This window comes from Dermacentor andersoni, chromosome 3, assembly GCF_023375885.2.
Source record: "Dermacentor andersoni chromosome 3, qqDerAnde1_hic_scaffold, whole genome shotgun sequence".
Classification (NCBI taxonomy): domain Eukaryota; kingdom Metazoa; phylum Arthropoda; class Arachnida; order Ixodida; family Ixodidae; genus Dermacentor; species Dermacentor andersoni.
This window is the reverse complement of record NC_092816.1, coordinates 227,099,432-227,113,960: the sequence shown is the minus strand read 5'-3', so window position 1 is coordinate 227,113,960 and position 14,529 is coordinate 227,099,432. Positions and strand designations below refer to the sequence as shown.

The 14,529-nt window shown below is 46.3% G+C and overlaps 1 protein-coding gene across 2 annotated transcripts in view; it reads right to left on the bottom strand.

Moving 5' to 3' along the window:
• Window positions 1–14,529, bottom strand: part of LOC126536157 (DIS3-like exonuclease 2) — a 330,469-nt gene that overhangs the window by 18,391 nt on the left and 297,549 nt on the right. For both annotated transcript variants that reach the window (XM_050183033.3, XM_050183050.3), the window contains 5 exons: window positions 9,474–9,657; window positions 6,792–6,881; window positions 3,060–3,207; window positions 2,023–2,258; window positions 186–356 (listed from right to left, as the gene is read on the bottom strand). In XM_050183033.3, coding sequence (XP_050038990.2) covers window positions 186–356; window positions 2,023–2,258; window positions 3,060–3,207; window positions 6,792–6,881; window positions 9,474–9,657 — 829 coding nt within the window. The remainder of the gene's footprint in view (window positions 1–185; window positions 357–2,022; window positions 2,259–3,059; window positions 3,208–6,791; window positions 6,882–9,473; window positions 9,658–14,529) is intronic.

The following is a 14,529-nucleotide window of genomic DNA, read 5'->3' as shown; positions in this document are numbered from 1 at the left end:
CTTGCACATGTACTTCTATAGTGAATGTCATATATAACAAAAGCTTCCTGCAACTAAGAACTTGCTACACAGAGGTCAAACTATAAGGCTGAGTTTTCAACCCATAGTGTGTTCTTTATATTTTCCAGCCAAGGGAAGCAAGCCCCACTGTACAACCACGAGGGCACAGGAACTCGTGAGCCCACCTGGTATTTAAGCGGCTCTTTAGGCACGACAGTGATGAGCACGTCGACCAGCTGGAACACACCAATGTTGACCACAACCACTTCGTCTGCAGACCGAGATGACTGGTAGCGCAGCTCAATGGCACTGCGGCCACCCTCGGTCGAATGCGAGAACTCCTTCACGCCAAGTTTCTGCAAGAAGAGATGGCAACAAGGGTTGAGGCCAGGTTAAGGATTTACGAGGCAGTCGAGTTTCCAACCCACCAAGTGATTTGAAAACAGAACTTCACTAAAGGCCATGGCCAACAAAGAAATTGCATGCCACAAAGGCAGCCCGTACAGGTTTCTGAAGAGGAAACTAAACTCTCGTATTAAAGAAAATTACTTTGGTTCAGGAACTGAACCTGGAACCACTTCTTGATAGTACAGTTCAGCTGCATGGCGCCATTTCTTTTGTTTAACAAACTTTCACCCTCTAGATAACCACAGCACTCACTGAGTTGATGTACTGTACAGCCACATTTTACAATGAACCCCTGTTGACCATTTATCTACCACTGACAAGCTGGACATAGGCACACATATATGAACAACATCCCAGATGACACGTACACTCAAATCTAAGCCTATTACAAAGTTTCACAATCTACACTTGGTGTATATATTATATGTACATGTATACAGGGTGTCCCACGTAGCTTGAGCCAAACAATAAAAATATGCAAATGTCATGTAGCTGGACAGAACCAAGGTTATGTTGTTTGTCATCACTTGGAGATACTTAAATTATTTTTTAATTACACCTAATTAGATAGTTAGTCTTAATTAACTCAAATATTATAGTTAGATGAAAAGTCTCAATCAGAAAACTGTAGAGCAACATAGAAAACTCCCTATACAGCTTTTTGTTGCTCAATACATGCTACAAAAAAGTGTTTTTCCGAGTGTGAAAGAAGCCCGCAAATACATGGAAAACTGTCATGCAACTGGCCTTGAGGGGCCAATTGCGCAATGATTACCATTTTTAACCCCAGTACAGTCAATGCTCATTATGATAGACCACAAAAATCTAGTGAAGAAGGTTTGTTATATTCAAAGTCTGTTCTATCCAAAATTACGGCTGCAGTATATTGTGAAATGGCAGACTTTCGCATATATACCACCATCAGACTCGAAGGCATTTACAACAATGACGAAAACATTGAAATTTAAATAAATAACAGATAAATGGGTTTACGTAACAATTGCACAACCACGCAACACAGTGTCTCGCCATCTGCCGTCTGCTCACCGCGGACAAACGGAAGTTCTTCCTCACTAGAGCCCGCCCAAGATTAAAAATGGCAGTTTTGTGGCATGAAAGCATGCATACACAATTGCACAATGGCAAGATTAAGGGCCAGAATAATGCTAGTGAGTCAACTGGCCAGCTCCCCACCACGCCAACTTGACAGCTTGAGCCCGCCATCACGGCCGGTGATACAAACATCAGTTACATTTTTTTCACACAAAACAGTTGTCGGTAGAATAAACTGTCTTAATTTTATGTTTCATGACAAGTGACGACCACTGTAGCGCAAACGTAAGCTGCAGTACGAGGCAAGTTCAACTCGGTGCCTGCGTCTGGCCGCCGCTTCAGCACACGGCTTGACTGCATCCCGCACTTTGACTGGATGCTGTGAATAGCAGCCCATTGTCTATTTTGAGCGAATCGTTGAGATGGGAAATCAAAACTAAGCATTTCAAGCCTGCCAGGTAAGCAGCGCTGCTCCACAGCATGCGCCTTTGCTGAAATGAAGGGCACCGCAGCGAACATCTTGCAGAGCCTAGCCATCCGAGAGAAGAAACCAGCCCTCACATCACAGTAGACGCGCTTGATCATGCCAACGCTGAGCGCCAGGACGTCGAAGGCGTGTTCGAGCACGGCCGTGACCATGGCTCGGTCCTCGAGTGAGCCGCACTGTTCCACAAAAGCGTGCAGGAACAGGTCTGTGCTCAGTTCCTGCACCGTCCTCGCCTTGTACTTGTTGTCGTTGCAGTGGTCGGCCACCGACTGCAACTCCGAAGCAGTCCATGTCACGGGAGGTCCGCAGCCTGCATTTCATTTCGTTTACTTTCTCTTAAAGCCGAGCAATTACATAGAGGTATGGATGGTATATAAAAACACATTTTAGCAGTGTAATAAGGTTAAGTTAAAGGGTTAACAAGGGCTTTCTTGAATTCATTCGCATCAACGACGAAAACAATATAAGTGGGAACTTGGTTCCACTCTGTGCTTACGAGAACAAGGTGGCCAGGTGTCAAGGTACTACGCTCGGTCGGCACACCTACCTATCTAGCCACCCTAACACGAGTCCACTACTAGACTGAGAACCTCGTTAATATTCAGCACAACGTAATGTCACAAATTTATTAGTCTTGGAGGAAAAATAACACTCAATTCTATTCAACAGAAATTCTATCGATAAAAACGACTATTTTCCAGACCTTTACCCAAGCACTAGAAATGAGCCGAGCTGTAATCAATGCTGGCACACTAAGTTGGTATTCCCTTTAATAAGAGTATGCCTTACTGTATGTCTCGATTGATGTGTGCGTATGTTATTGATAGGTTGACACATTCTCATTATGCAATGTTAGGAGACTCCAGAGCATATATATTTATATATATATATATATATATATATACATATATATATATATATGTATATACACCATATATTTTTTTCCCCAAAAAATTTGTAAGCATTAAAATTTGTGAAAAATTGTTCGACATTTGATATCCTGCTTTTCATCTCTTGGTCCGATTTGCAATCTACTATAAGGTACTCGCACACCCCCGTCGAGAGTGAAAAAGAAACTGCACGTTGGGCGGCTGTTGTGGCGGCTACTCACCCAGGGCGGCCGCCAGCTGCCGATGGACCACGATGTCAGCATAGCGGCGGATGGGCGACGTGAAGTGGGTGTAGAGAGGCACGTTGAGAGCGTAGTGCGCAAACGAGAACGGATCCTCTCGGCGCCCCGCACAGAAGTAGACTGCCATCTGGGCCACAACACACGTGCCAACGTGATCAATGATGCTCAATGGCATGCAAGCAATAAATTACAAAGTGAAAGTAATGCTGTGCAAGACTCCCATCGATTGTCACACCTGCTTCTGCCCGTCTGGCCGATCATCTGGTACTTAACGAAATCATCGTCGGCCTGTTTTTGTTTCCACAGCAGAACAAAGGCCTCTCCGAGCGATCTATTGCACCAGCTTACTCCACCTGATGCCTGCAAGTTTCCCAATTTCAGTGCGCCACCTATTTCTGTGTCGACTTCGACTGCACTTCTTTCCTAGAAATTTAAACGAATACTGTCCCGTAAGGTGATCAATCAACAACATGCTGCCAAGTAAAAAGTTCTTTAGCTGTCAATGTGCATTAGTTGCCTTTCTTTAACCCTGCATGCCCAAAACGGGACGGCCCTACTGAGAGAAAATTGTACAGTGCGCATAATTTTGTCAACAAGTATTGCAAAGATGATGATTATCGTTGCGTGCCAAAGCTAGACTCTAAAGGGCGTACAGTTCTATCCCATTCAGCCACACATTGTGAACTGTAGATAAATGTTCAAAAAGTATCATTCCTAAAAAAGAAAGAAAAAAAAAAGAAAACAGAAACTTCTAAATCTTTTAATATACACTAAAGAAGGATAAAGTGCTGCTAACTCCATGAAGAGAAAGTCAAGGTGGTAGGATGATGCTTTGTGCATCTTCTAGTGAGTCCTCACAACTGTGGAGTAACTACAGCAATACCTAGTTAACTCGAACTCGCATATCTAGAAAACTCAGCTAAGTCGAAATTTTCAGCGGCACCCAACAATTTCCCATATGTGCCATGTATTTATTGCCCTTTATTTCGAAGTACCTTTGGGCCAAATTGCAGACATCTCGAAATCTTGTCTGATAGCAGAACAAAAACTGCGCTGCCAGAACGCTAAGCAAGCTTTTCACAAGGATAATTTCAATGATTAGATGCTTCTAAAAACATTTCTCCTTGTTGTGCAGTGCGAGTGACACCTGGCTTACGCACCTGTCATCACATTTATTGACTAGAAAGGCCTTTTAATTTTTGTTTGTCCAGATTACGCGTAATCTGTGCAGTGTGCAGTGAATTTTTTATGAAGAGCTCACTTTTCAGTGCAATTTCCACAACATTGCTTATCTCAGAAATCCACTTATCTCGACATTTTTTCTTGTTTTTACTGCTTCCAAGTTAACGAGGTACAGTGAAACCTCGTTAAACCGTAGTTGGCCGGAGCTCGGGAAAGGTACGTACTAAACGGTAGTACTGTTTAACCGAATAGCATGAGATCGCTCACTTACCTGTCGAAAACGGAAATCAGAGAGTGTGCGATGAAAGGGGAAAAAAACATGCAGTATTTATTCACTTCGCGCGACAAAAGCGTTATTTTCGTTTGATGCCGCGGCGGCCTAGCACGACGACGACAGCGGCCTCAAAGTTACTGAAGCTGCGTGCCAGCTTTTCAGCCAGCCCCCTCTTCTCGGCAAACACTCGCATGGCAGATTCCTCGTTGGCGTTACGTATTCTCCGTGCACGTGCGCAGTAGTGCTGCAGAAGTCCCGGGGGCGCCTTTTTCATTGCCGGGTGCCGGAGTTTGGAATAATTTTCATTTGGAATAGAGTTACATTATCGCGCCCCTATTGTCATCGCGACAATTGCATTCATGAGGCTGACGTAATGCGCAGCTTATGCCACTGTCGGGCCTGAATTGCCCGTGCTATCGCTTTCCGTGTCGTCCTCGTCACTGTCGCTAGTTGACACTTCGGCAACAACACAGGCAACGATGGCGAAAAGTCGAACCTCGTAGCCGACACATCTTCGCGGCCGCAGCAGTGCTGCCGAGCAACTTCTTCGCATTCGAAATGCCACACACCGTAATCAACAGCAGATCCCTGTTGCGTGTTAGCGCCGACTTCTTCGTGTCACGTTCGATAGCACGGACGATGTCTAATTTTTCTTCTATGCTGAGCACCCGGCGTCTTTTTTATAGGAGCTTCGGAACGACGCGAGCCCTCGCTTGCACGACGCCATAACGCTCTCTGGCACCGCGTCGAAATGATGCTGATGTTGATGTGGCTTCACGCGCAAACGCACAGGGCGCTTGGAGGCCGTTGTTCCAATTTCTGAGGCGTGTTGTTCTGCCGGGCCGCCCGATGGAGACAGCGCAGCGCCGTGTTTGCGCGACGAAAAGTTGAAACGCTACGTTTTAACCGATGCGTACGCAATAAGCTGGTACGGTTTATGCGGATACGAAACACATTATGTTCAATGGCCGCTGAGTCGGGGATTTGACTTTACTACTTTTAAAACGAAACTACTGTTTAAGCGGGTACGGTTTAACGAGGTTCTACTGTATTGTAAATATCAACTGATGCACAGCCGCGGCGTGTTTTTTTTTTTCTTTTCTAAAATGAATGAAACCGCCGACTCGGGTTGTATCCACACATTAATTAATGTCTGCAAGCATTTTCAGAAAAAAAAAAAAAAAAAAAAAAAAAAAAAAAAAAAAAGAAAAGAAAAACAATTCGCTCCTGCCCATGGAACACGGCACACTGAACATTCCATCAAACACGGTACTAGTGCCTTTGGCCAATTAGTCGTGTGTAGTAATACTCAGAACATTTAAGTGAAATGGAGGACCCGCGTTAGGCAAGCAAATGGTTACGTTTGCCCAAAGCTGAATGCCTACGATTTCTCCCTTGCCACCACTTGACGTACAGTCAATGAGCGATTTTTAAGACGTGCCCAATAATTCTAATGATTCGGCAGCACTGCCAAGTGCCCCGTAGAGTAACTTAAAGGAATGTCTCAAATTTTGGGCGCTCAAACCGTTCGCCGTCTGCTTTTTCAGACTTTTTACCAGGACTGCAGGTTCGAAACAACAACAAATCAAAGCCACCACTACCACCAGCATTTAGATTATCTCGCAGTACCAAACCGGCACTTTCGCATGCCGACCCAGCAGCAGTCGTAGTCACTAGCGCGTCAACGCTAGGCCTAGCTACTTCGAAGTTAGCTACCAAGCTTCCTGCCGTTCAGTGCCGCGCTTTTCATTGAAAGAATTCACCACCGTCACCTTTGTTGACGACTTTGAAGTGCAGAAAGTGCGACAAGGGCCAAGCATTGCACAACCCCGATTACCAAAACTCGCACTTTGCCGTACTACAGTTATGTTATGCAATGATGCATACGCTACGTATAGTGGTGAAGCGGTCGGAAGGGGCCACGTCACGGGACCACAGTATGTACAGTAAAACCTCGTAATATGTACCCGCTTAAAATGTAGTAATGCTTAAATCTTGGACCCAGTCCCCAATGAGCGAAATGCACTGGCCGACTGCTTGTGGCATGACCACCAATTAGTGCGGACCATAATTGCTTTTTGTTCCGTAAACCTAAACTGTGCACCTCACGGTGCAGCCAACGCCACACCATGCTTCGTAAAGGTCTCCTACCCGTTTCCAAGTCCAGCTGCTGACCAGCGATTCCCACTTACGTGCCCCACACAGATAAACACAACTGGAGTTTTCTTTTTTTCTTGAGCATGTGCAAGACTCACCTTCATGGGCTTGGAGAGCAGGTGTGTGAGCACGTTGAGTTTGGCACGTGACAGCTCGTCGTCTGTGCCCACAAGAGCATTCAGGGAGGCCTGCAAACAGCACGCAAGGCAAGGCGGGTGACCAGTTGGCTAGAGCGACTGGCATACGTTGGATTGCCTTTGCACGGCGGCACGTAATCGGCCGACATTGTGATGCCGCATTTCAAGCACCTAGTTGAACCTAGTTGCGAGCCCAGCGAAGTGTTGTCCTCTTTCTTTAACTGGTATGTTTGCATGCTGGCTTGTATGTTGCAGTAAGTGGCACTGCTAAAAATGATAGCAAGCAATTGTGTGAGGCTACTGAGATGGGGAGGTTCGCAGTATGTGCCAAATTGGTACATTGTACAGGCCCATTTATAGCAGCCCTAAAATGACATTTGTGATTTTTCATTCTTTTTTTCTTTAGATAAAGGTCCTTGACCTTGATACCCTAGAAAAATAATGGCATACGTCAGAGCGCTTACTATATAGTAGACTTCCATAAATTTTACTACGATTATTTTGATATTTTGTTTCATTCGATCCTAACCAAAGCACCCAAAATAAGCCTTTGCTGGATAATTCTAAATTGGCTCGTCATCACGCACGTGCCCAACCCTTATGATGACTCCAATAGAGGTAGCGTTTGTCTTGGTGAAGCTTAGGGTACAATAAAGGCATCGAGCCGAGTACAAGTCATCTTTCGTCCAAAAACACCCATTTTAGGCCTGCCGCAGGAAGATTTTAAATAGGAATAGAGAACAGTAGTGCACAATGAATTATTACAGTACCGCATTTATTTGCGTAAAGAAATCACTCGCGTAAGGAACCCATCCCAACCTCGGTTGTTCAGAATTGACTCTTTTCCCTGTTTCCTTTTTCTTTTTTTTGCCTCACATAAAAAATGCACACCCGACCTGCCGTGCCTGTGTTCAGCAAGTTTGCTTTAACTCGGCACGGTTGGCCGGCGCCATCAACTACCCGAAAATCGCTTTATCGTGCCGTGACACATCAAATTCCTTTTGAAGTGACTAATGCTCAAATGCAGTGCCGCGGCAGGTTTGAAACCGAAGCTCGTAAGGACCTGCCTCGGGGCATGGCCACTGGCCACTGTGCATCTGAGCAGCAGTCAGCGTGCGCTACTGGAGAAAACAAGAGCATTAAGCTACGAAGAAAGATTGTTGCACGTTTAGAAGACCTAAGCAAGACAAGCTTCGGAAAATGCAGTTTTAAGAAAACAGGCATGTCAAACTGCCTGGACGGCACTGAAGATGATGTGCGGTGGGCTGATGATGGCCCAAACTAGTGAAACCAAGTGGCCAGCAGCATTTCGTGAATAAAAATTAATTTTTTGATTCTCATCACGTATGTGTTTTTACTATAAAAGAAATGTTCCCATCCATTTTTTAATCAAGATAGTGATATGAAATTTCGTCTCCTACAAAGAAAATATGTGAATCATTTTTTTTTCTGCATAATGAATTGTCCCCCCCAAATTGATGTCAACTTTTTGGGAAAAGAGGTGGGTTCATTGCGCTAGTAAGTACAGTAGTTCCCCGATTCTAACGCACACATTTTCTTTCCAAGAAAATTTGTTTTAGGCTGCTTGGGCAGTGTTATCCAATTTAAAACCAAAGCTAAAAGGCATCTGCAGCATTTGCAACAGCCCACCGCCGCAACCAGCATAGCCAGCTGGATGGCAACAAAACGAGTCACTTCATGTGCTCTCAGCGTCCTGGAGAATTGCTTGCGCTGCAGGACGAACTAACGAAGTGGTCAGTCTAGGCAGGGGCCACCATCCCATTCGCAACTGTTACGGAGTCGTTTACTGAATGCAGATTGTCAAATGCACTATGAACCATGGGGAGTATGACATGTGGTTCTTGATAAACAGTGATAAAGTGCTGTCTCAGAATGGTTACAATGTACTTTAGGTAAATTTTCATCCTTTGAAGGTTGCTGGTTTCATCTTTCTTATTGCCAGAATTAGAGGTATGCTACACATTTATTCCAAAGAAATCAAGTGTGCATCTAATTTCTACTTTGTTTAGGAGCTCTAATGTCATTCTTAAGTTAATTGACTACTTTGAGCTCATAAATGTGGGTGTGCGTTTGACTCAGACAAGTGTTAGCATCAGAGCAAACTGCCAAATGAACAAGTAGTGTGTTTTCGTGTTTTTTGTGCCTCTTGTTTAATTCAGCCCGCTGGATAATAGACCAATTTCGTCGGTCCCTTGAGGGTCAAGTTAATGGAAGTCAACTGTAACAGCTTTTTTACGACCAGGTTTGATCTGATTTCCTAGCAGGTCCACAACATCAAGTCACAGAAGGCAGTAATGTGGGAGCAGGACATCTTGGCATTTGGACAATCGGTTCGGCTCGCTAAGTTGTCCGTGTTGCTGCTATGTCTATTATAGGCACGACCACTGTGAAACTGCTAATTTGCAATGCACTAACTACACGGTATGGGGGGATATTGTTTTATTTCTGCAGGCTTTGCATGGTTGTTACAACTGCTAACGTATTTTGCAAAAACTAGTTTGCTGCTGTTGGTATCAATGGATCAGACAATTTCTTTCAAAGCAGCATCTGCATTTTGCTTTGGGGCACACACTTCTCGCATTGCTGAGGACACAATAACATGAATCTGAAAATGCCGACCACCTGCAGAGTCCCAGCTGAGGTGGTGTCGAGGTTCACACCATGGGCCGAACACAGTGCCTCGACCTCTACCAGCTGGGCATCGTCGGGCGGTGGGTGCGAACGCAGAAAGGCCTCCTCGGGAAACGCCTTGTACAGCCGGTGGGCAACAGCCATGTTGGCCAACAGCATCAGCTCCTCAATTAGACTGCACCGATGAAGGCAGGTGCATTAGGGTCGCAAAGATGTGAGAAAGATAACTTGTTACCTTGATGACCTTCACATACACAGTGCACGCCTTATAAAGGCATCAAAAACTACTCTGATCACCTACAGTCACATGTATCACCATGACCATATCAATGTAAAACAAAATGCCTACACTGGTGCAAGACGAATTTCTCCAGTTACTCCTGTCTGCACCAGTCCATATTTCTCACTGCTGACCTCAAGTGGCACAAGGTATCCGTTACAGATGCAGTCCTTTGTAATGTAACAGCCCTTTATAACTGTTCTTTGTAATGCAACAGCACAGCGCAGACTCACCGTGTCGAGGGGTGCACCGCTCGCTGGGCACTCGAGGTGCACGCTGGCGACCACAATGCAGCCAACCATAGTGGGCATCCTCGCGCCGGCTATTCACCAGTTTCAATGGTCTAGCTCCCATAGATTGCATCTACATAAGACAAGAGGGTGCTTTTCCACTAATTTTCTTGTAAAAAAAAGCTGAACCAACATTTCGTTTTTTTAGGATATGTGTGCCAAACCAGGAAGCAAAATCTGAAGCGCGCAAGGGACAGGTCACGAGAGCAACAGGATGCAGCAGTAGGAGCTCATGCCTCCCCCGGAGAGTTGGCGATGTGGCTGCAGTGCTGAGCATTCCTCTTTACTACAAAATATTGGGTCCAAAATAATCGTCGGTAGACCTGACTGGCACCCACGCACTGTGTTTTGTCAACAGTACACATAGCGAACTGAGCTCCAACAGCATTTTCACCTTGCACCTCGCTGGCGGGACCTAGGAAACATGGAACATTGAACATGGCGAAAGTGGTCGGCAGTCGCAGGCAGCGCTTTGCCTGGAATTCGGTGACGCGAAGCACCGGGCACGGCATTCGAACAGTCCGTGTTGCTGGGGCACTATGTGGGACATCAGCCGAACACAACTTGATGGCATGTCGCAAACCCCGTCGGCTCTCACAGGCAGCACTTTCTCCGGTGCTCCACCGGGCAAGCCACAGGGCACAGGATTCGGACTGTCTATCTTGAGGTGACCACGCACAACAAAGTCACTGTCACAAGTGGCTGTACACAGCTTTTGCTTACATATTCGAGGGTGTCGACACTTTCGTTTTCGGCTGGGGAAATGAATTGTTGTATAACATATTTGCTCGATTCTAACGCACCCTGGATTGTAACACGCACCCGTTTTTTGTGACAAAAAAGAAAAAGAAAAAGGAAAACGAGAATGCATTGGATTGTAACACGCACCCCTTTGCCATGACCTCCCGAAAGCAGTCTTTTACAGTACCGCACACCTCTATACTTCATACAGAAATAAAGTCGACCCCACTTATAACAACACCGGTTTTAACTATATATCATTTATAACAATGACAAGCTGCTGCATCGTGAACTTTTGTATGTTTTGCATGGTAAAATAACCTGCTTACTACAATGCCCCGACGACGCATTATCGGTTATAATGATGAAGTCTGGCTGCTCGGTGTCCGAGCCGAAAGGTAGTGAAATGCGAAATCCTTGAAAAAAAAAAACGAGAAATTCGAGCCGCTGCACGATGGCCTGCTGCTCGAATGGCCGCCGCGCGCCTCCCTCCAGTCGCCTTTCCACCCCTCCGAACACGAATGGGCTGCGCCCATATCTCTACACCGCACCACCCTCCAAAACACGAATGGACTGTGCCAACTGCGCTGCTCGCATCTTGCTTGCTGGCTCCTCATTCAGTCCAGTTCTGCAAAAGCGTAATTGCCCGTGTTCGTCTTTGTTGGTTGCGTCAAAATCGTTCCTGGCCACGTAGTTTCTCAGCCTCTTCTGACTCGCTGCCGAAACGGAAGATGACTGACCCGCCTGCTGATAATCGGCAATGCACAACGTTGCTGGTCAGAAGAAAGTGCATGGTTACAGATTTGGAAATTAAGTGCTTCTAACCGATGAGGCTATCGTCGCAAACGTGCTTGCATCGGATAGAGATGGTGACGACGGCAGCGGTGATGCGGTAGGGCAGGCTGCCTCAACATTCTCCTCACAGGAGGCTCGCCAGATGACTCAGTCCCTCTGGGGCTTTGTTTTCGCAAGGAATTTTTCGCTGCACTACATGGAGCACCTGGATACCTTGGAGAATGACGTCGGCAAGGCTGACAGACGTAGGGTTTTCTCGTGCAATGCAGTGCAACGTATGCGTCGAGACACTTGTGGCTATCTCTCCTCAGCATTTCTTCTGGATTTCTCAAGCTGACAGGCTGCCGCGGCAGCGTTCTCGAAATTTTTAAAAGGCGCTTTTTGGGGCCACCAAAGCGATGCCTCGGCAGTACTTGCATATCGCTTGCCACCCGTGACACCTCTCTGCAGTTGTTATAGCAGTGCCATTCTTTAACGCCGACCGCCGCGGCTTGTTACACGCGATTGAAGCGCCCACGAAGCAGTTAAACGAGTGAATACAATCGGCAGCCGGATGGAGCAAAGTGGTGGGGAGGGGCACTGGCCTCCCCGCCATTATAGTTTTCTTAGATCGGCTCTGCCATCCCCCTATTTTGATTTTTTCATGCAACCCGGTTATAACAATTATCGGTCATAACAATGGAATTTTCGTGGCATTCGAATATTGTTATAAGTGGGTTCGACTGTAATGACCTTTTCTAATTTGGAAAAACAAAGATTAACTCCCACTGCACTAAATTTGGAATAAATAATAAATGTTGCAGTTTTGCCTGAAAGGCGAAGCACTGATTGTGATGACAAATTAGTAGACAGAGCTACGAAAAGTAAGGATAGTAGTTTTATCAGCCATATAAACTTTTAAACATTCACTTACTAAATTAACAAGCATGGTGTCAAGCGCTCACAAGCAAACATTGTGGGAGATATGGGGTTCTCCTCCGTACTCTTGGGACAAAGGAACGACAACACAGTAGTGCAAACAATCACAAGGGCATTTATTGCACCTTTCATAGATCCATGCCTGCTAGCCGAGTGGCTATCCACAAAACATGCCGATGGGCGCGCGACAAATCTAGAAGTCCGACTTACCGCGACCGCATTGCGAGCGAATATGTTCGCCCCATGCTGGCCCCAATGCCTGGTCGTTCGCGTGTACGGTCACGCCAACGGTGTCCAAGGCGGCCACGCGAGACGGTCTCGCAGAAGCATGGTCGGCGCACGCGCGGGCGGCACGTCCGTCCCGCTCGCTTCCCGAACCCAAAGAGAGCAAGCGCCTTCCCTTTCGGCGCCCAAGTAACCCCGCAGCAGCGCGACACTCGCGCCATCTCCCGCACTGCGCCTCAACCACTCCGAACGCCGCGGGCGAAGCCGCCCTGCAGGAGACGAGCTATGCGGGAAAACTAGATCTCAGGGGAGGCGTGAGAGTCACGCATCCCCACAACATGAACACCTCTCACTCAATGACCGTGAAAACTTTTTATCAGAACGCTAGGGTGAGAAAGTACAGTAGCAGGAGCGAGCGAATTGACCTTTGTGTGGCCTCTCGCTTCCATGTGAACGAAGTGATGAGTACACAGCTCGGTGCGCCTAGATGAATAGACTGTCTCCGTCACAGATTGCTTTCAAGATAGGGGCCGTATGGCGGTGCCTTTACAGCAGCTGCCGGAAGAGGACGCCTCTCCTGTTTGCGCCAGTCCCGCAGGCAAGTTTCGGGAACCGCAAACATCCATGATGCGGCCCGATTTCTGCGCATCTCCACACAGGTGATCACTTTCCTTTTAATTGTGGCATCGCGATGAACACTCGGCGTATCTTCACAGTTGGCACTTCTATGCTGATACAGCAGATGCAGAAAACGGGAAGACGGACGGTGGACAAACCTAAGCACACCTACTACAGCACATGGAGGAAGCTACGGCAGCTAGGCTCGAAGCGCTTATGAGGCAGCCATTTTGAAATGCCAATAGCGATATGGTAACACAGATTTAGGGTCGTACTCGATTTTGATGTGCATGCAATTTTTGGACCCGTTTTATTGGGAAAAAAGTGCATGTTAGATTCAAGTAAACATGGTACTTGTTCTTTTTTTTTTTTACGATCGTCGTTGATTCATAATCGCATTATAACAATCAAAACCACGCCTTGAGAAAAGCAACATGCCATGCTGAGGTGATGATAACAGACAATATGGTGCTCGCACGTGAAATGTGAACTTTGGTGTTTTTTGCCCAATTTCAAGCTCCCCTCTCGCTGTCAACACTGACAAAATGGCTTTTTTTCGGGCACTTGGAGCGCATTTTCAGCCAGAATGTTTTTGATACAGCGTAGGTTAGGTATTAAAGATGCCGAAACATGTAGTTAAAAAAAAACATTTCTTTGCAGTTTTTGTGACCTGATCCCCTCATTTCTTTATAGCATGGATAGATTGTCCCTTCTTGCCTGACCACCTTGTTCACCAGTATTTAGCTGCATTTTTTCAATTTTCCCGTGAAGAATTACAATGCCTGTGGAATCTCTTTAAACTGCTTCCTCCATGCCTTGACTGAGCCTGTGCCTCCACAAATGCTGGTGTATCTTTAAAATTAATCTTGGCGAAACAACATGCGGTTAAAAACCCAGTGTACACATTCAAGGCCATCTACCGAATTTTCTATGCGTCCCCTCTGTAATGATTGCTTAAATTTAAACTCTCTTTTCACTGCTGAGAAACTGCTGACACTGCTGTCTTTGTGTGCCAGGTGTTCAATTCTGGTTGCTCATGCGCAAGGCTTCTGTGGTGAACACCTTGCAGTGGAACCGCAGGTTACCTGGTCACATGTGCTCCAAACTTCTCGCGCAAAACACACCACAGACAGCAAGCACTGTAAAGCTGTCACAACTCATGAAACAAGGGACAGAAATT